Source organism: Lethenteron reissneri, chromosome 66, assembly GCF_015708825.2.
Source record: "Lethenteron reissneri isolate LAM-NWPU_2019-01 chromosome 66, ASM1570882v1, whole genome shotgun sequence".
NCBI classification, from domain to species: Eukaryota; Metazoa; Chordata; class Hyperoartia; order Petromyzontiformes; family Petromyzontidae; genus Lethenteron; species Lethenteron reissneri.
This window is the reverse complement of record NC_083844.1, coordinates 7714207-7737035: the sequence shown is the minus strand read 5'-3', so window position 1 is coordinate 7737035 and position 22829 is coordinate 7714207. Positions and strand designations below refer to the sequence as shown.

The window sequence follows — 22829 nt, the reverse complement described above, 5'->3', positions numbered from 1 at the left end:
GCCGGGACTCGCGCAGTGTGAGGGCAGCGTCGTTCGCCCCCGACCCCCGTTTAATAGCGCGTGATCCGTGGAGAGACAACGCAGCGTCTGCAGGTGAACGAGGGCGTGCGGCGAGCTATGCCTCTCACACGAGCTCGCGGAGGGACGGACCAGGGAGGGGAGCCGTCGGGCGATGAGCCCAGCGACGGCAGCAGCTGCTCGCAGAGCAGCGAGGGGTCGGCGCACGGCGGAGCCCCTGCCATAGGCACGGAGCAGGGAGGGACTCCGGGGACCAGCGGCCCCAACAACAGTAAGACTTGGAGGCACTTCTTTATTTAACAAGCGCCAACGGGATAACACACCATTTAATAAGGCCGTCTATTGTCGGTGGCACTACTTAGTTAGAACAGTTGGTAGGCTGTCTGACCAGCGGCGCCCCGGGATGGTGAAGACGGAGACGACGACGAGAAGAATGGTGGCGATGGACTTGAGCAGCATGATGGGGATCCCACTTCTAGCAACAGCCCCGAGGTCCCCCAAAGGGGCCCCTCTTACAGAGGGAAACAAGTAAACCCGTAAAAACTAAGTTTTTCACTATAAATCCTTTACATGCGTGGCGGCGAACTTAATATAAAGGATTTAAAAATATATTCGCCTGTGGAGGACGCGGGGATCGATCCCGCGACCTTTGGCATGGGAAGCGAGGGCGCTACCAACTGCGCTACTCCGCCACGGCCTGTGGAGGGGTTACGCTCTGGGCTCTTACACTCTGACGTTCAGCCAAAGCCACGAATGCGTTCTATTTGAATATATGTAAAATAATTTTTTTTTGCCTAAAAAGTGTAAAATTTTGGGAATTTTTTTTCACGAACAATAATTGTCTGGCACAACGAGTCTGTGTGGAAAATGTCAGCTCGATTGGATCACGGGAAGTGGGTTAAAAAACGACCGAAAGATTTGCACGGTCCTAAGCAAGCAAGCAAGCACGCGAACTTAATATAAAGGATTTAAAAAGTATTTGATCGCCTGCTGATTTTGTATGTTTGCCCACTGACAAAGAAATGATCGGTCTATAATTTTAATGGTAGGTTTATTTGAACAGTGAGAGACAAAATAACAACAAAAATCCAGAAAAACGCATGTCAAAAATGTTATAATTTGATTGGCATTTTAATGAGGGAAATAAGTATTTGACCCCCTCTCAATCGGAAAGATTTCTGGCTCCCAGGTGTCTTTTATACAGGTAACGAGCTGAGATTAGGAGCACACTCATAAAGGGAGTGCTCCTCATCTCAGCTTGTTACCTGTATAAAAGACACCTGTTCACAGAAGCAATCAATCAATCAATCAGATTCCAAACTCTCCACCATGGCCAAAACCAAAGAGCTCTCCAAGGATGGCAGGGACAAGATTTGATTATTTCTATGACGTGGTGGTCAATCGAGTTTAACAACTTTCCCAAGACAACCTTGTGAATAATTAACCTCCAGATGTCTTTTGTTTCGTCGAGACAGGGGAGGGGGTGATCTTTTGGCCTTTGTTGTCTCGAGGGAGGAGACAACTTATAATTATTTTGTAACGATTGAGAACCAATGGGGTGCAAGGCTGCAGTGAAGGTTAATAACCACCGCTCAAGAGTGTTTACCGAAGTTTAAGTCCGTTGCACGTTATCCATCCTTGCCTGTTGCGTCGCCCACATGTCAGTGTTGCTAAAGCCAGCAGAACCAATCCTCTTACAGCTGTCACGTTTCCATTACGTCAGGGCCACGCCCCGAGGCTTCCCCCCATTGGCTATGGACCAGGACCGGCAGAGCCAATCATCGTGATGAGTTGTGATCCGTCAATGACCCGGATATAGCCTCACATTACAAATGTATCACGCGACATTTTCTCAACATTTATCTCTCTCGGTCAGCTTCTCGAGTGTTTAATCTCCGCTCTAAGAGACCTGCCCCCTCTGTGTATTACACATCCTCCACCCGCGCCACCAAAATTAACAAAGGTCCCAGTCGAGGACTCGCTCTCACTCGACCTGCTTGCTTTGGAGCCTTCTCCTTCACACTTCCCACGGAGACCTCAACATCCGTTCCCAAAGCAGAGACTCGGCCACCCGTGTGCCACCTTCACCCCAGCCGGGTCTCACAGCCGGGGCTTTCTTCCTGTTCCTGCTTCACAATCGAGAGAGGAGCTGAAAAGTCCTCCCCCCCAAGTTCTACCTTCACCCCTGGCCACGTCTCGACGCTGGCGATCTCTCCGCGCTGCCGCTTCATGTTCGGTAGGGAGGCGGGAGGATCTTCACCGTCGCATTCCACCTTCACCCCTGGAAATGTCTCAAAGCTGGCGATCCCTCCGCACTCCCGTTTCATGTTCGGTCGGGAGGCGAGAGGATCTTCACCGTCGCATTCTACCTTAACCCCTGGCAATGTCTCGAAGCTGGCGATCCCTCCGCACTCCCGTTTCATGTTCGGTCGGGAGGCGGGAGGATCTTCACCGTCGCATTCTACCTTAACCCCTGGCAATGTCTCGAAGCTGAGGGTCTCGCCGTGTTCTGATGTTAGCGATGCCGAGGGGGTCGCCGAAGGGGTTGCCGAGGGGGCCGCTGCGGGACCCTCGCCCCCGAGGCTCGCCACGACCTCCCCAGCGGCAGTCACGCCCTCGTGGAGTCTGGCCCTACCGCGGGTGCAGTGGCGGAGGAGGGGGGGATGGGCCGGCGGCATCGACGCGCTCGAGCCCGCGCGGGCCTGCCGGCACGCCCGGAGGCGCCCTGCCTCGGAGAAGGCCTTCCCGCGCGTGGGGCACGTGAGGGACCTCCCACCCGAGTGCGTCTTCTTGTGTACAAGGAGCGTGCCCAAGTGCGTGAACGATCTGTTGCACACGTCGCACGTGTACGGTCTCTCGCCCATGTGGGTGCGCTTGTGGATGCCTAGGGTGCTCGACTGGGCGAATGACTTGCCACACGTGGCGCACTTGTAGGGCTTCTCGCCCGTGTGGGTCCTCTCATGTTGGACGAGAACCTTCAACAGGGCAAATCGCTTCCCGCACATCGCGCACTCGTAGGGCTTCTCGCCCGCGTGGATTCTCTTGTCAGGTGAGAAGTCTCTTGGCGGTGGGACGATCGACTTCCTGCGTCGCGCACGGCTGATGTGCGTGGTCTGATGGGAGCAGTAGTCTTTCGAATTCGCGAAAACTTCTCCGCACACCCTGCACTTGTAGGGCTTCTCGTCGGCATGGCTCCTCTGGTGGCCGATCAGAGTGGCCACTTTGTCCGTGCTGTACGGGCAGTAGGGGCACTGGTACAGCACAGACTCGGTCCGGCGCCTGTGCTGCTTCATGTGGTCCTCCAGGGCAGGCAGGCTGATCACCACCCAGTTGCAGATTGGGCAGTAGATCTTCATCTCTCCTCCCTCGTTCATTGTTTCCGTCTTGGCACTGGGGCAAAGAGTGAGGCACACGAAGGAAAATTAATCTCCCTCGCCCCGCCCCTGCGAAGTATCGCAAACAAGTCGTGAAGCTAGAAACCACCGACACCGGTTGCTAACTGTAGAACAAAGGCAGTGGTCGCCGCTGCATCGCGTGGTGCTTTCAGATGCTGCTGCTTGTGGCGGACGTCTGGAACGCTCTTCCTCTCCGGTATGAGGAAGCTACTGGGAGCTACGATGCACTTTTAAATCATCATCTAGATCCTAGATTGACTAATTTCTTTAGAACTGCTGCTTATTGTTGTTTTTAATTTGTTGTCCTTCCCCCCGCACCTCCAACTAGCGCAGTTGGCTACTGTTCTGTTGTTATTTTTGCTGCCTTGCCCAATCTTGATAAATCGAACTTAAACAATGAATTTCCATTTCGGGACTTGCTTACCTTTTGTTCTATTTTGCACTCCTAACGTGTGTCTGTGTGTATCGTGTTTGTGTGTATCGTGTGTTTGTGTGTATCGTGTGGTTGTGTGTATCATGTTTTTGCTGTTGTAAATCGCTGACTCACCATGCCCATACTGGACATCTGTGGAAAAGAGATTAATAGCTCATCGGATTCCTCCTCCTGCAGTCTAAATAATAATTCTGATTCTTACTGAGATGACGAACAGATACACCGCCTGTGCCCCCTACTGTGCAAACTTGGTACTCTTATTAGTCCAGCGCTTTGCTAGTTGTTTTGAGCGTCGCTCCTCTGTCCTCCATTGTTGCTGGAGGGCAGACTGCCTCCAACTGCCCAGTACAGTAGAACCTCTGGTCACGACCATAATTCTTTCCATAACTTGGGTCGCAACCCGATTTGGTCGTGACTCGAACCTAATTTCCCCATTGGATTGTATGTAAATACGATTAATCCGTTCCAGACTCCTACGAACTATATATAGTTTTTTTTATTTTTAAGCACAAAAATAGTTAATCATGCCATAGAATTCACAGTGTAATAGTAAACTAAATGTAAAAACATTTAATAACACTGAGAAAACCTTGAACAACAGAGAAAACTAACATTGCCGCATCAAAGTTTAAAATCGTTCAGCAAGATGATTGTTTCGTCTGCTACATCAGTCGGTCGATTCTGAGAGAGAGAGAATATTTGTATGAGCAATTCATGTTTCTATTGAAAGTAAGTTAACAGTAATATTTGGGTACAGTATTGTTTTGGAAGCATTCACCGTAATATCGTATGAACGTTTACTTCCCCGCATCATCGTATGAATGATGCGAGAAGAGATTAACGAGTTCTGTTAGCGATTTACGTACTCGCTAATTTCAAAATTAATGCAAAAATACAGGAAATTTGGCGATTACAAAAAAATGGCGTGGAGGAGTAAAACGGCTGCGGCCGTGTTTGATCGCCACCCGAGTATGTGTTTGTTACCAGATTCAAAAATTGTTACTTTTTTGGTCAGAACCCGATTTGGTCGTGGTCAGAAGCGTTCGTGACCAGAGGTTCTCCTGTAATAGTAAACTAAATGTAAAAGCATTGAATAACACTGAGAAACCCTTCAGGCATGAAGGAAGTGAGGAGGAAGATGATTTGGGAGCAGATTACTGTTTTGAGGGAGAGTCCGCCTCTGCGATGGAAAGACGTTCTCCTTCAAGTGTTTTCTCTCTTGCGATTTCTTCGTCTTCTGTTTCGTCTTCAGGGATTTCTGGGTCAGGGGTTTCTTGTTTTTTTATCCGATTAGCTGGTGGACCAACAGTCACCAAAAACCGATCTGTTGTGACTTGTCTTTTCCTGCGCATCAAAACTTTACGGAAATGAGAGATGACACAATCGTTCATCATGTTCAACACTCTATTCGTAAGAGTTTTGTCGGGGTGGTGCTTTTCAAAGAAATTCTGGCACTCATTCCATTTTCCTATGACGTCTTTCAACACATAACTTTTAATCACCTCCCTTTCATCTTCTTCCTCCGATGACTGCTCCTCAGTGAGCACCTTATGCTGCTCATTCTGGAGTTCAACGAGTTCGTCCGTTGTCAGTTCCTCAACGTGATCTTTGACCAGTTCCTCTACGTCATCACTATCGACTTCAAGACCCATGCTCTTACCCATGGACACGATCTCCTCCACAACAGGGGGCTCAAATCCTTCGAAATCTCGTTCAGAAACGCATTCAGGCCAAAGTTTCTTCCATGCCGAGTTCAAGGTCCGGTACGTGACGTCTTCCCAGGCTTTGTCGATGAGGTTGATGCAATGAACAATATTAAAATGGTTCTTCCAGAACTCGTTCAGGGTCAAAGACGTCTCTTCGGTCACATTAAAACACCTGGTAAAGAGTCCCTTAGTGTACAGCTTCTTTAAGTTGGAAATGACTTGCTGGTCCATGGGCTGCAGAAAAGGAGTCGTGCTTGAGGGGAGAAACTTGACCTTAATGAAGTCGTAATCATTGTCCATATGGTCAACCAAACTTAGAGGGTGTGCTGGTGCATTGTCCATCAGAAGTAGGCACCTTTCAGGCAGATGATTGTCGGAAAGATATTTTCTAGCAGCGGGAGCGAAAGTCTCGTGCAGCCATTCCAAAAACAAGCTCCTTGTGACCCAACCCTTCGTATTAGCCCTCCACATCACGGGCAGTCTGGCCTTGTTCACATTGTGCTGCTTGAACGCACGAGGGTTCTCGTATTGGTAGACGACTAGTGGTTTAATTTTTAGATCGCCACTTGCGTTCGCACACAGCAAAAGGTTCAATCTGTCCTTCATTGGCTTGTGCCCGGGTATAGCCTTCTCCTCCTGTGTGATATAGGTCCTCTTCGGCATCTTTTTCCAAAACAATCCCGTCTCATCGCAGTTAAACACTTGTTGCGGGACATATCCTTCAGCCTCCACGAATTTAGCGAAATCTTTTGCGAACGCTTCCGCAACAGCAGCGTCAGATCTAGCAGCCTCTCCATTCCTTACAACACTATGAATACCACTTCTCTTACGAAACTTTTCCAACCATCCTCTACTGGCTTTAAATTCATCACTTTCTCCACTCGAAGAAGGGTATTTCTGACGCAAATTACTATGTATCTTCTTAGCTTTCTCGCATATGATCGCCTCGCTTACGCTATCACCTGAAAGTTTCTTCTCGTTCAACCACACTAGCAACAGTTTTTCCACCTCTTCCAGCACTTGAGGCCTCTGCTTGGTTAACATTGTAACTCCCCTTGCCACATTAGCTGCTTTAATAGCCTCTTTCTGCTTCAAAATAGTCGAGATCGTAGACTTTGATTTCTTGTACTCTGCAGCAAGATCGGTAACACGCACACCACGCTCATACTTTTCAATAATTCCCTTCTTCACTTCGATTTCAATTTTCTTTAAAACCTTCTTCTCACCAACATTACCACTCTTCACTTGATTAGAGGCCATGGCTAATTGCAAAATTCGTGCAAAAATACACAAAATACTGCAGAGTTCACAGCGAATGAGCGCACGTCTGACCGAGACCGATTACTAAGCGAGACTGAGCAAGCGGCCACACGTGGGTCGCTGTTGTTTGTAAACAAACAACAGAAAAATGGCGCGGAAAGGGAAATCACCCACAGTCTCTCTCCCACAGTCTCTCACACAGTCTCTCCCTCTCTTATTACACACAGTCTCTCACCCACGGTCTCTCCCACAGTCTCTCTCCCACAGTCTCTCCCTCTCTATTACACAGTCTCTCTCCCACGGTCTCTCCCTCTCTATTATACACAGTCTCTCTCCCACACAATCTCTCTCCCACAGTCTCTCACCCACAGTCTCTCACCCACGGCCTCTCCCCCACGGCCTCTCCCCCACGGCCTCTTCCTCTCTATTACACACAGTCTCTCTCACACAGTATCTCCCCCAGTCTCTCACACAGTCTCTCTCAGTCTCTCTCCCCCACGGCCTCCCTCTCTATTACACACAGTCTTTCTCACACAGTATCTCCCCCAGTCTCTCACACAGTCTCTCTCAGACAGTCTCTCTCCCCCACGGCCTCTCCCCCACGGCCTCCCTCTCTATTACTCATCGACGCTCTTCGCCCTCCGGCTTCCTTCCGTCGCGTGCGAGTGACGTCGGGCGGGCAAAGTGGGCGCAAGCAACGCCGGCGTGACGTCACGACCGGTGGAGGACGAAGGAACGTGATGGTCACGACCGTTGGGGGGGAGGGCGAAGAGACATGACGTCACGTCCGGTGGTGTGGGGGGGGCGAATGGATGTGACGTCAAGATCGGTTGGCGGTGGGACGAAGAGACAGGAGGTCACGAGCATGGGGGGGGGGTGGGGTTGGTCGAAGAGACGTGACGTTTCGACCGGTGAGGAAGGAACAGACATGACGTCAGGACCGGTAGGGTGGGGGGCAAGAGAAGTGACGGAATTGATGTGGTTGAGGCACGTAGATGACACATGGCCAACGAGCTTTGAACCAATTTCTCAACCACATCAATTCCATGCATCCAGCCATCAAATTCACCATGGAGGTGGAAAAGGATGGCAAGGGGCCGTCCATAAATGACGTCACGCACCTATGGGGGGAGGGGGGTCAGACATTGACGAGTGGGGGAGGTTTGATAAATGTGACGTCACATAAAAATGTGTAACTTTAAATGTGTTAATTAAATAGAATTGTTATAACAACACAAATTTTGATTAATTTTCATTGTTAACTATTTTATGATTTAAATTTACTAAGGTCACCTTTTATTTATTCCATGAAGGAGCATTTTGTTTCTCCATGGGAGAATGGAGAAGCATTAATTTTGTAAAAAAATGATTGTTATTAAACATTTTGAGTCTAATGATTCTACCAGGGCTTTTCATTCCGTGAAATGAATATGTGATTGTTATAATTGCGTTCTCCATTTTGCTTCGTTCTACTACAAAGTTCCAAGTATTTTTTAATAGTTATAATTATGATAATTGGTTCTTTACCCTTCTATCTGGCAACAAAACTGACACCTTTTTGCAAGGAGTCATGTTTGCATAGACCGCAATACCTGCAGTCATAATACAAACAAAAGAACATTTAATTTTTTTATAATTATAAGAGAATTTCAATATAATAATCTGAACGTCTGTAGTTTTACACCATTGGAACCTCATTTGCCAGTAGCAAAATATGATAATTGTTTTTTTACCCTTTTATCTGGCAATAAAACTGACACCTTTTTTACAAGGAGTCATGTTTACATTGACCACAATACCTGTGGTCGGAATGCAAAAAAAAACACAAATCTGATCATGTATGCACTGTCCTTGAAATTGATTGGTCCACACCCGATTATCATATTTTGCTACTGGCAAAGAAGGTTAGTCTAATCTAAATTAAGGAAATCACACTTTGTACAATACAGTGATTCCTTGTTTATCGCGGTTAATGGGACCGGAACCCCTCGCGATAGGTGAAAATCCGCGAAGTAGGATTGGCCCCCCTAGAAATTTCCGTATATGTGTGTGTGGGTACCAGAATGTTTAAAATATGTATATTTATACTTTATATATATATTTTACTTAAATCTATTTAATTATAAAACCTTAATATTATACATTCACTCTCTCTCTCTCATACGATACGTATTATGATGCGCAGCCAATCAGCTCACGGGATACTGTACATCCACTCGTGCTCTCATTCGTCGATCTCGCGCCGGGAACCAATCACGTGCCTTGTCTGAGTGCCCGTGGGTACAGTATGTACAAAGCCTCTGAGAGAATTTCTCTCTTTGTCTGGCATCCTGGGAAACCGTTTCTCTCGCGCATCACGATGAAACAACGCTGCTTTCCGCAATACGGCTGCCGATATGGCGGTATTTTTGAATTTTTTTGAAAAATCCGCGATGCACTGAGGCCGCGAAACTTGAACCGCGAAGTGGCGAGGGATCATGATTACTGAGCCGCGTGCCATAGCACGCATCTGCGCATGCGTGGAACGCCGGTTCCTCCTAGCAACGCAAACACAGTTGGTTAGCGACGAAGGGAGGTTCTCCCGCGTTAAAGATTTGGTGGTCATTCTGTTTACAAGAAAAAATGCCTACAAAACAAACACAAAGATAATGGCGGCACTGTGGCACACAAAATAAACAGTGCAGGAGCAATACATACATACAACTTAATAAAAAAAATACTATCCTTAATTGAGGTTTGTATGGGTTATATGGCGTAAATATTAAAAATATACATAAATGTGTTGTTAAACCCGCCACCACCCAACACAGCCAATTAGTAAGGTTTGTCAAGTAAACAGAATATGCCAATTCGTTACTAGTGTAATGACTCTTGGACGATACAAACTGTAGAGGGCTTTCTTTATTTTGATTAGGGCGCTTGACGCAGATAACTTGGGCCAGGGATGACGCGTAAATCGCGATGATGCGAAGACAACGATGACACGAAGACAACGGCGGCGTGAAGACATTTCGATTTAAAGCTTTCGTGACTGCAGGGATTCATCTTCTTGGTTCTTTCGGTAAAGTCACGTAGAAGGGAAATAATAAAATAATAAAACATAATAAAATAATTCTCACGACGTTTCGGCCACAACGCAAGCAGCCGTCCTCAGGTGAAGACCAGGTCTGTCGCTGTCTTTCCGACAGACCTGTTCTTCACCTGAGGACGGCTGCTTGCATTGTGGCCGAAACGTCGTGAGAATTGTATTTTAGAATTTGATTATTTAATTATTTCCCTTTGCGAGAATTTTATTTTATAATGTGTTAATATTTTTATTTTATTATTTCCCTTTGTGAGAATTGTATTTTATAATTTTCATGTTTATTATTTTATTATTTCCCTTTGTGAGAATTGTATTTTATTATGTTTTATTTTTATTATTTTATTATCTCCCTTCTACGTGACGACTTTACCGAAAGAACCAAGAAGATGAAATAGTTCACTACTTTAGCCCACCGCTGTGTTGTTGAAGAGTGAAACCACAACAACATTATTTTGTTGTTGTTGTTGTGGTGGTTTCACGTTGTTGTTGTTGTGGTTTCACGCTTCAACACACCGGTGGGCTAAAGAAGTGAACTATTTGTCTTTTGTCAACGTGACACTTTATTACTGATTGACCGTGTCGGGTGGTGGAGGGTTACGACACATTTATAAATAACGCAATCTAAACCCAACAACGTTGATTATTAAGGAATTAATATTCTTGGTACTTTCGGTAAAGTCACGGAGATAATTAATATTATTTCCCTTCGGCGTGAAGACAGCGACGACCCCGATCCCACGGCAGCCTTGAACCTTGCTACTCGCCTCCTTTTATCCCCGACGTGTCCTTAACTCCGCCCCTGGCCACTCATCCTTTCTAGAACTCTCTGGCCCGTTCCCGTACTTCCCTGTTGAGTCCCCCTTGTGACAACTTGCTCTATTATTTATCAACCCTGTAATGTCTGCTCGTGAGCTCTAGTCCACGCACTGTCTTTGCACCACACTGTGTCCACAGACGTACTGTCTCCACACATGCACTTTCTCTACATTAGTACAGCACACGGGTGTGTTGGAGAGTAAATCCACATTCACAATCTGATTACGACGTAATTACAACTAGCATCATCAGGCGACAGCTATATTTGTGGAGAAATCCTCCTGTTTCGTTCCTAAATCCCTCGGCCCTTCTGTGCGTACCTCTATCCCGGCTGCGTTCCTGCGGTGAGCAGGCATTTGCTGTGTCTGCGCCTCGGTCGTGGAATTCCTTACCATTGGAAATTCGTTTAACCGACAATGTGGATACTTTTAAGTCGCGTTTTTTTTTAATCCACAAATTAAGTCCGTTTATTCTTTGTAGCTCTCATCCTCTCTTGGCCTTTCCTTAACCTTAATCTTACAAGGCGCCTTGAGACAGAGAAAGGCGCCTTACAAATAAATACAAATAATTATTATTAATTGGCTGTGTCGGGTGGTGACGGATTTAACGACATTTATAGTTATGCAATCTAACAAAAAAACTATTATGGATATTGGTCATGAAAGTCAACGTGTTAAAATGAAAATACTGCACATCTATATATCACCCCATGATGCAGAGCCTTAAAGATTAGAGTGGTAAGTACAATGCAGTAAATGTGGTAACTTTTTGTCTATTTGTATTGTTTCTTTATGCCAACTTCATATAAAACACGAAAAAAACAACACCTACAAACATGTCAAGCAAGAATGTGCAAAAATAAGTTATTTAAAACAATGATGACGATTTAGTGATTGTCCGGTGTTTTTGAAAATCCGGTGCCTCCTACCCCAACTCCCTAAGCCGGTGCAGTTTGCAAGTCTTTTCGTTTAAAGTTAATGTTACTCAAATATATACAGCACAGGAACTCCTCTACCTACTAACACTCGACTTACAAACTTTCAGAGATTGGAAAAAACCCGGTACGGTGCGTCCAGTTGCCTGTTCGGACCGAGAGTCGTAAGTTCAACCGCCCCGCTCAATAGATGGTGGTGGCATCTACATCTGTAGAACGTGAAGAACCAGCAGCATCTACATCTGCAGAACGTGACGATTTAGTGGCATCTACATCTGCAGAACGTGAAGAACCAGTGACATCGACATCTGCAGAACGTGAAGACACCAGTGGCATCTACACCTGCAAAACTCGAAAAATCAGTGGCATCGACATCTGCAGAACATGATGAACCAGTGGGATCTGCATCTGCAGAATGTGAAGAACCAGCGGCATCTAAATCTGCAGAACTTGAAGAACCAGTATCATCTGCATCTGCAGAACACGAAGAACCAGTGGCATCTACATCTGCAGAAATTGAATAACCAGCAGCATCTACATCTGCTGAACTTGAAGAACCAGCGTCATCTACATCTGCAGAACATGAAGGACCAGCGCCATCTACATCTGCAGAACATGAAGAACCAGTTGTATCTACATCTGCAGAACATGAAGGACCAGTGACATCTACATCTGCAGAACATGAAGGACCAGTAACATCTCCATCTGCAGAACAGGCATCTACAGGAGAGTACACAACTTTCAAAGCCATTCCCCGTGTTTAGTGTACACGCCGTACAACTTGTTTGGAATCGACAGGAGTCAAGTTGGGACTTACTAACAAAGCAACTTACCTCTGGAACATAACTCAATCGTAAGTAAAGAAGTCGCTGTTTTGGGTGTATATATATGTGTGTGTGTGTACACGGGGTATATATGTGTGTATACAGGGTGCATATATGTGTGTTTGTGTGTGTTTGGAACCATTGAAGAGGGTTCTACAATGGTCACACAAAGTGCGTGGCCACAACTGAACCGCGATACCCTCGCTGCTGATCTCGTCAAGGAGCTATAAACCATCGCCACGTGACACTCCAGTGATCATATTCACAACAGCAGTGGCGGCGACGGCGACGGCGGTGGCAGCGGCAGCAGCAGCGGCTTCGGGCTCAGCCGTCGAATCAAAGGCAGCGGTCACCGCATCATCGTCGTGTGACACTTTCCGATATGCTTCCGCGGCCGTCTGAAACGCTCTCTTTCCGATATTAGGAAGACGCTGTGAGCTCTGCGTCATCGCCTAGATTGACAAACTCATTTGTTTGGAAGCTGCTGCTTGTTTTTGTGTTTAGTTTGTTGTCCTTCCCCTGTCCCCTGAACCTCCGATTAGCAATGGTCGGCTACGTATGGTGCGAAGGGAAGTTCAATGTACGTAGGTAAATCTGTTCAGACCTGAACGTTATTATGTCTTCCCGCTTCACAATCGAGAGGGGAAATGAAGAAACCTTCGGAGTTAGAATCTTAACTTATCCAGGGGCAATCCTATGATCTATGAAGCTCTTTGTCACAGATGTCCAGTAGGGGCACGGGGGGTCACAAAGTTACAACGACAAAGTAAAAAAAAACGATAGGAGTGCAAAGTATAGGAAAGGTAAATAAATTGCTTAAAAACTTTTTTTTTATTGTTACCAGGTAAGGCCCCTACTGAGCTATGTAGAAGCTCTATTTCAGAAGTGACCTGGGCCATCACAAATGATAGCAGCGCAACCAGGTGGCTGACACCATCATCACGTGGAAACGTCGCCTTCGCCTTCACTGCCGCCGGCCGCGTTTCAAAGCCACCGCGCGTGGCGGCAAGGAGGATGAGGAGGTGGTAGTGGGGGCGGTGGTGGGGGCGTTTCTCTTCACCTGCCTCGCTCCGGTGGAGAAGGAGCGGTCGCCACCGCCGCCTCCGGACGTCCGCCGTCTTCTCGGTTCGCCACCTCCGTTTCCACAGGGAACGGGAGCGTCGAACGTCTGAACCGAGGCACCCTCCGGTCCGCCGCTCGACGGGGGCCGTGACGGCAGGCCGTGGACGTTCTGGTGAACGTGAAGGGCCCTGAAGTCTGCACACTCCTTGCCGCACACGGCACACCGACGTGCCCTGCCACCCTCGTGGACCCGCAGGTGGGCAACAAGGGTGTCAAACCGGGCGAATATCTTGTCGCACTCGGCGCACCTGTAGGGCTTCTCGCCCGTGTGGATCCTCTGGTGGTTGCGGAGCTGCTCCGACCGGGTGAAGTCCATGCCGCAGACGGTGCAGTGGTAGGGCTTGCCGTCGGCGTGCGTCTTTTGGTGCTCGTGAAGATCCTCCGAGCGGTTGAACGCCAGTTCGCAATCGGTGCACTTGTAGGGCTTCTCCTCGGCGTGTGCCGCTTGGTGCTCGCGGAAGACCTCGGCGTCGATGAACACTTTGCCGCACTCGGCGCACTTGTGCGACTCGCGCACGTCGTGCGTCGCCTGGTGGCCGATGAACACGTTCAGCTTGTCCGTGTTGAACAGGCAGTGGGGGCACCGGAACAGAGCGGGTTCCGTCCACCCCCTGTGCCGCTTCATGTGGTCGTCCAGGGCGGGCAGGCTGACCACGAGCCACTTGCAGATCGGGCAGAAGATCTTCATCTTCGCTCCGTTCCGTTCCGCGTCGGCACTGGGGCACGCAAGGGAAAGGCAACAATCATTAAACGAAAAAATTGCGTGATGCGCCACCGCACAATATCCATTCACGGGTGAACCGCTACACCTCGCTGATGATCTCGCCCAGGAGCATGAACCGTCGTTACGTGAATTCTCCGTCATCCTCGTAGCACCAAAAGCAGCGGCGCATTGTCGCGTGGCGCTTTGAGATCCGCTTCTTCTGTGGCAGTCTGGAATGCTTTTCCCTTCCGATATTAGGAAGCCACTGGGAGCAATGATGCACTTTTAAATGAGCTCGCACGGAATTGACTTTTCCAAGACGAAGGTACTCTGCAAACCCACCGGCAATTATCAGAGATTTGTTCATGAAGCCATCCAGATAAATAAACACGGACACAACTTCAACCTAGAGGATGGGTACAAACTGAGCAATCATTGGAAGGACGTTATAAACCAGGTAAAGTCTTAACTGACTGTGATGTTTCCATCCTACCTGTCAGCTGTTATTTCCGATTCTCTGTGTGTCTTTCTCTCTCTCTGTGCATCTCTCACTTTACTGCAGTGACCCGGGTGCCAGAGGTCACAAACGGGTTTTGATTCCTTACCCGTACCCGGCCGCACCAGGGTCGCAAACGGGTACCCGTACCCGGTAGTACCCTACCCGTAACCGGCCGGGTACGGGTAGGGTACGGGTATCGGGTACCTGATTGCGACCTCTGGGATGAAGCCATGTTGCAGGCGTGGGTGGGTTGATTCTAGGAACTTGAATTGTTAGAAGAGACTAGACGTTGGGAAATGAGTGACAAACAGTTACTCACCAGTGACTCACGGTCTACCCATACCCGGCCGCACCAGGGTCGCAAAAGGGTACCCGTACCCGGCTGGGTACGGGTAGCCGGGTATCGGGTAGGGTACGGGTATCGGGTACTCAGTTGCGACCTCTGCTCTTCCCCCCATACTGCCGAGGCCTATAAAACCTTGGGCCACAGCAGATCTCTCGCCCACTTCAGCAGTTTTTTCTTGCTGTGGTTGTCACACCTGATGACGATTGCTTGTGTTGCGATCGAAACGTCGTGATCTATTATTTTTCTACCTACATGACTTTACCAAAAGAACCAAAGAGTATAGGCAAGTTGCTGTTAGGAAGTAGCGGCCTATGAAGGCTGGCACCATGGCACACGAGGGGGTGGGTGGCCAACACCACGCCCGGCCACCTTTCTCTACCCAGTGGTGATGTTTACTACACACCGCACCAGGTTACTCATTTGAGGCCGAGTCGACCTAGGGGAGGAGGTCCATGACCGGTTCAGATAATCGCGATCACTGGTGTTGACCGTGAGCGGGAATCGAACTCGTGTCGTCGGGTTCGTTGCGCAGTGTAGCGCTGACCGCTTGCACCACTGCTCCCACACAAGAGACACACACTGACACACTGACGAATACAGATTGAGACAGGGACACTGTAAGACAAATGAAGACAGAGACAGTTTAACACGTAGGCTTTCGCGACCAATATTATTCATAATCAACGTTTTTGGGGTTAGATCGCGTTATTTATCAATGTGTCGTAACCCTCCACCACCCGACAGAGACAGGCGGATGGATACAGAGGTGGTTCGACACAAACCCCAGAGACACAGATAGACACAGACACACACACAGATGGACACACACCCCAGATACACAGATAGACACAGACTAACACACACATAGATGGACACACCTCAGAGACACAGATAGACACAAACTAAGACACACACAGACGGACACACACCCCAGAGACACAAATAGACGCAGTCTAAGACACGCAGACACATACACGGATGGACACAGATTGACACACATCCAGAGACACAGACAGACAGACACACACAGATGGCCAAAGGTTGACACACACAGACAGATACAGACACAGATGGCCACAGATTGACACAGACACAGACAGGATACAGACACACAGATGGTCACAGATTGACACACAGACACAGAAGGATACAGACACACACACACAGATGGCCACAGATTGACACATACACAGACGGATACAGACACACACACAGATGGCCTCTGATTGACACACAGACACATACGGATACAGACAGATACACACAGATGGCCACAGATTGACACACAGACACATAGAGATACAGACAGACACATACACAGATGGCCACAGATTGACACATAGACACAGACGAATACAGACACAGATGGCCACAGATTGACACACAGACACAGACGGATACAGACACACACACAGATGGCCACAGATTGACACACAGACACACACAGACAGACACGGGTGAAGATTCTCCCACAGTGACACAAAGACGCGGACTCACGCAGACTCGGGCGACTCGGTCGTGACGTCACCATTCCCTGCTCGACATGACGTCACGTCTCTCTCCAACCCACCACGCGCACGCCGCGGGGACTTCCCCCCCCCCTCCACCACTTGGTGCAGTGTTGAATCTATGGGCAGTGTTGAGTCTATGGGGCAGTGCTGAGTCTACGGTGCAGTGTTGAGTATATGGGGCAGTGCTGAGTCTATGGGTAATGTTGAGTCTATGGGTATCTACATCTGCAGAAATTGAATAACCAGTAGCATCTACATCTACTGAACTTGAAGAACCAGCGTCATCTACATCTGCACAACATGAAGGACCAGCGCCATCTACATCTGCAGAACATGAAGAACCAATTGTATCTACATCTGCAGAACATGAAGGACCAGTGACATCTACATCTGCAGAACATGAAGGACCAGTGACATCTCCATCTGCAGAACAGGCATCTACAGGAGAGTACGTAACTTTCAAAGCCATTCCCCGTGTTTAGAGTACCCGCCGTACTACTTGTTTGGAATCGACAGGAGTAAACTGGGGACTTACTAACAAAGCAACTTACCTCTGGAACATAACTCATTCGTAAATAAAGAAGTCGCTGTATAGGGTATATATATGTGTGTGTGTGTACACGGGGTATATATGTGTGTGTACAGGGTGCATATGTGTGTTTGTGTGTGTTTGGAACCATTGAAGAGGGTTCTACAATGGTCACACAAAGTGCGTGGCCACAACTGAACCGCGATACGCTCGCTGCTGATCTCGTCAAGGAGCTATAAACCATCGCCACGCGACACTCCAGTGATCATATTCACAACAGCAGCGGCGGCGACGGCGACGGCAGCGGCAGCAGCGGCTTCGGGCTCAGCCGTCGAATCAAAGGCGGCGGTCACCGCATCATCGTCGTGTGACACTTTCCGATATGCTTCCGCGGCCGTCTGAAACGCTCTCTTTCTGATATTAGGAAGACGCTGCGAGTTCTGCGTCATCGCCTAGATTGACAAACTCATTTGTTTGGAAGCTGCTGCTTGTTTTTGTGTTTAGTTTGTTGTCCTTCCGCGTCCCCTGAACCTCCGATTAGCAATGGTCGGCTACGTATGGTGCGAAGGGAAGTTCAATGTACGTAGGTAAATCTGTTCAGACCTGAACGTTATTATCTGTCTTCCCGCTTCACAATCGAGAGGGGAAATGAAGAAACCTTCGGAGTTAGAATCTTAACTTATCCAGGGGCATTCCTATGATCTATGAAGCTCTTTGTCACAGATGTCCAGTAGGGGCACGGGGGATCGCAAAGCTACAACGACAAAGTAAAAAAAAAGATAGGAGTACAAAGTATAGGAAAGGTAAATAAATTACTTAAAAACTTTTTATTTATTGTTACCAGGTAAGGCCCCTACTGAGCTATGTAGAAGCTCTTTTTCAGAAGTGACCTGGGCCATCACAAATGATAGCAGCGCAACCAGGTGGCTGACACCATCATCACGTGGAAACGTCGCCTTCGCCTTCACTGCCGCCGGCCGCGTTTCAAAGCCACCGCGCGTGGCGGCAAGGAGGATGAGGAGGTGGTAGTGGGGGTGGTGGTGGGGGCGTTTCTCTTTGCTTGCCTCGCTCCAGTGGAGAAGGAGCGGTCGCCACCGCCGCCTCCGGATGTCCGCCGTCTTCTCGGTTCGCCACCTCCGTTTCCACAGGGAACGGGAGCGTCGAACGTCTGAACCGAGGCACCCTCCGGTCCGCCGCTCGACGGGGGCCGCGACGGCAGGCCGTGGACGTTCTGGTGAACGTGAAGGGCCCTGAAGTCTGCACACTCCTTGCCGCACACGGCACACCGACGTGCCCTGCCACCCTCGTGGACCCGCAGGTGGGCAACAAGGGTGTCAAACCGGGCGAATATCTTGTCGCACTCGGCGCACCTGTAGGGCTTCTCGCCCGTGTGGATCCTCTGGTGGTTGCGGAGCTGCTCCGACCGGGTGAAGTCCATGCCGCAGACGGTGCAGTGGTAGGGCTTGCCGCCGGCGTGCGTCTTTTGGTGCTCGTGAAGATCCTCCGAGCGGTTGAACGCCAGTTCACAATCGGTGCACTTGTAGGGCTTCTCCTCGGCGTGTGCCGCTTGGTGCTCGCGGAAGACCTCGGCGTCGATGAACACTTTGCCGCACTCGGCGCACTTGTGCGACTCGCGCACGTCGTGCGTCGCCTGGTGGCCGATGAACACGTTCAGCTTGTCCGTGTTGAACGGGCAGTGGGGGCACCGGAACAGAGCGGGTTCCGTCCACCCCCTGTGCCGCTTCATGTGGTCGTCCAGGGCGGGCAGGCTGACCACGAGCCACTTGCAGATCGGGCAGAAGATCTTCATCTTCGCTCCGTTCCGTTCCGCGTCGGCACTGGGGCACGCAAGGGAAAGGCAACAATCATAAAACGAAAAAATTGCGTGATGCGCCACCGCACAATATCCATTCACGGGTGAACCGCTACACCTCGCTGATGATCTCGCCCAGGAGCATGAACCGTCGTTACGTGAACTCTCCGTCATCCTCGTAGCACCAAAAGCAGCGGCGCATTGTCGCGTGGTGCTTTGAGATCCGCTTCTTCTGTGGCAGTCTGGAATGCTCTTCCCTTCCGATATTAGGAAGCCACTGGGAGCAATGATGCACTTTTAAATGGGCTCGCACGGAATTGACTTTTCCAAGACGAAGGTACTCTGCAAACCCACCGGCAATTATCAGAGATTTGTTCATGAAGCCATCCAGATAAATAAACACAGACACAACTTCAACCAAGAGGATGGGTACAAACTGAGCAATCATTGGAAGGACGTTATTAACCAGGTAAAGTCTTAACTGACTGTGATGTTTCCATCCTACCTGTCAGCTGTTATTTCCGATTCTCTGTGTGTCTTTCTCTCTCTCTCTGTGCATCTCTCACTTTACTGCAGTGACCCGGGTGCCAGAGGTCACAAACGGGTTTTGATTCCTTACCCGTACCCGGCCGCACCAGGGTCGCAAACGGGTACCCGTACCCGGCAGTACCCTACCCGTAACCGGCCGGGTACGGGTAGGGTACAGGTATCGGGTACCTGATTGCGACCTCTGCTCTTCCCCCCATACTGCCGAGGCCTATAAAACCTTGGGCCACAGCAGATCTCTCGCCTATTTCAGCAGTTTTTTCTTGCTGTGGTTGTCCCACCTGATGACGATTGCTTGTGTTGCGATCGAAACGTCGTGATCTATTATTTTTCTACCTACATGACTTTACCAAAAGAACCAAAGAGTATAGGCAAGTTGCTGTTAGGGAGTAGCGGCCTATGAAGGCTGGCACCATGGCACACGAGGGGGTGGGTGGCCAACACCACGCCCGGCCACCTTTCTCTACCCAGTGGTGATGTTTACTACACACCGCACCAGGTTACTCATTTGAGGCCGAGTCGACCTAGGGGAGGAGGTCGATGACCGGTTCAGATAATCGCGATCACTGGTGTTGACCGTGAGCGGGAATCAAACTCGTGTCGTCGGGTTCGTTGCGCAGTGTAGCGCTGACCGCTTGCACCACTGCTCCCACACAAGAGACACACACTGACACACTGACGAATACAGATTGAGACAGGGACACTGTAAGACAAATGAAGACAGAGACAGTTTAACACGTAGGCTTTCGCGACCAATATTATTCATAATCAACGTTTTTGGGGTTAGATCGCGTTATTTATCAATGTGTCGCAACCCTCCACCACCCGACAGAGACAGGCGGATGGATGCAGAGGTGGGTGGACACAAACCCCAGAGACACAGATAGACACAGACACACACACAGATGGACACACACCTCAGATACACAGATAGACACAGACTAACACACACACAGATGGACACACCTCAGAGACACAGATAGACACAAACTAAGACACACACAGACGGACACACACCCCAGAGACACAAATAGACGCAGTCTAAGACACGCAGACACATACACGGATGGACACAGATTGACACACATCCAGAGACACAGACGGATACAGACAGACACACACAGATGGCCAAAGGTTGACACACACAGACAGATACAGACACAGATGGCCACAGATTGACACAGACACAGACGGATACAGACACACACACAGATGGCCTCTGATTGACACACACACACAGACGGATACAGACAGATACACACAGATGGCCACAGATTGACACACAGACACATACAGATACAGACAGACACACAGATGGTCACAGATTGACACACAGACACAGAAGGATACAGACACACACACACAGATGGCCACAGATTGACACACAGACACAGACGGGTACATACAGATACACACAGATGGCCACAGATTGACACACAGACACATACGGATACAGATAGACACACACACAGATGGCCACAGATTTACACACAGACACAAACGAATACAGACACAGATGGCCACAGATTGACACACAGACACAGACGGATACAGACACACACACAGATGGCCGCAGATTGACACACAGACAGACACGGGTGAAGATTCTCCCACAGTGACACAAAGATGCGGACTCACGCAGACGCGGGCGACTCGGTCGTGACGTCACCATTTCCTGCTCGACGTGACGTCACGTCTCTCTCCAACCCACCACGCGCCCGCTGCGGGGACGTCTCCCCCCCCCCCCACCACTTGGTGCAGTGTTGAGTCTATGGGCAGTGTTGAGTCTATGGGTAGTGTTGAGTCTATGGGCAATGTTGAGTCTATGGGTAGTGTTGAGTCTATGGGTAGTGTTGAGTCTATGGGCAATGTTGAGTCTATGGGTAGTGTTGAGTCTATGGGTAGTGTTGAGTCTATGGGCAATGTTGAGTCTATGGGTAGTGTTGAGTCTATGGGCAATGTTGAGTCTATGGGTAGTGTTGAGTCTATGGGCAATGTTGAGTCTATGGGTAGTGTTGAGTCTATGGGCAGTGTTGAGTCTATGGGCAGTGTTGAGTCTATGGGCAGTGTTGAGTCTATGGGCAATGTTGAGTCTATGGGTAGTGTTGAGTCTATGGGTAGTGTTGAGTCTATGGGCAGTGTTGAGTCTATGGGTAGTGTTGAGTCTATGGGCAGTGTTGAGTCTATGGGTAGTGTTGAGTCTATGGGTAGTGTTGAGTCTATGGGCAGTGTTGAGTCTATGGGTAGTGTTGAGTCTATGGGCAGTGTTGAGTCTATGGGTAGTGTTGAGTCTATGGGCAGTGTTGAGTCTATGGGCAGTGTTGAGTCAATGGGCAGTGTTGAGTCAATGGTGCAGTGTTGAGTCTATGGGCAGTGTTGAGTCTATGGGCAGTGTTGAGTCAATGGTGAAGTGTTAAGTCAATGGGCAGTGTTGAGTCTATGGACAGTGTTGAGTCAATGGGCAGTGTTGAGTCTATGGGCAGTGTTGAGTCTATGGGCAGTGTTGAGTCTATGGGCAGTGTTGAGTCTATGGGCAGTGTTGAGTCAATGGTGCAGTGTTGAGTCAATGGGCAGTGTTGAGTCTATGGGTAGTGTTAAGTCAATGGTGCAGTGTTGAGTCAATGGGCAGTGTTGAGTCTATGGGCAGTGTTGAGTCTATGGGGCAGTGTTGAGTCTATGGGCAGTGTTGAGTCTATGGGCAGTGTTAAGTCAATGGTGCAGTGTTGAGTCAATGGGCAGTGTTGAGTCTATGGGCAGTGTTGAGTCAATGGTGCAGTGTTGAGTCTATGTGCAGTGTTGAGTCAATGAGCAGTGTTGAGTCTATGGGCAGTGTTGAGTCTATGGTGCAATGTTGAGTCTATGGTGCAGTGTTGAGTCTATGGTGCAGTGTTGAGTCTATGGTGCAGTGTTGAGTCTAAGGACAATGTTGAGTCTATGGGCAGTGTTGAGTCTACGGTGCAATGTTGAGACTATGGTGCAGTGTTGAGTCTGTGGGAAAACCACAGCAAGAAAAACATTTTGCAAGAAATGTTTTTTGCAAGAACATTTTTTTGCAAGAACATTTTTTTTTGCTGTGGTTTTCCCACCTGATGATGATTGCTTGTGTTGCAATCGAAACATCGTGATTGCATTTATTTTTTACCTACGTGACTTTACCGGAAAAAACAGAGTATGTAACAGACTTTGTTGTCCGTGACGTCACGTCTCTTCGCCCCCAACCTGTCGTGACGTCACTTCTCGTGCTCCCTTACCCTACCGGTCGTGACGTCCCATTGGTTCGTACCCCAAT

General features: G+C 49.0%; 1 protein-coding gene across 1 annotated transcript; it reads right to left on the bottom strand.

Moving 5' to 3' along the window:
* Nucleotides 1-2887: 2887 nt before the first annotated feature.
* Nucleotides 2888-21210, bottom strand: LOC133359840 (zinc finger protein 883-like). Its single transcript, XM_061578391.1, has 4 exons — nt 21179-21210; nt 18246-19019; nt 13532-14309; nt 2888-3408 (listed from the first exon to the last, which is right to left on the bottom strand). The coding sequence occupies exons 2-4, from the start codon at nt 18989-18991 to the stop codon at nt 3064-3066; spliced, it is 1869 nt and encodes a 622-aa protein (XP_061434375.1). The 5' UTR covers nt 18992-19019; nt 21179-21210; the 3' UTR covers nt 2888-3063.
* Nucleotides 21211-22829: the final 1619 nt, after the last annotated feature.

Bases quoted from the DNA above. Each gene is read 5' to 3' on its own strand.
- LOC133359840 (XM_061578391.1), bottom strand. From the start codon at position 18,991: ATGAAGATCTTCTGCCCGATCTGCAAGTGGCTCGTGGTCAGCCTGCCC. The intron at 14,310-18,245 runs GCAAGCAAAGAG...TGCGTGCCCCAG, and splicing joins TCCTTCTCCACTGGAGCGAG to TGCCGACGCGGAACGGAACG. The intron at 3,409-13,531 runs GTGAAGAGAAAC...TCTTTGCCCCAG, and splicing joins TCTCCACCGGAGCGAGGCAG to TGCCAAGACGGAAACAATGA.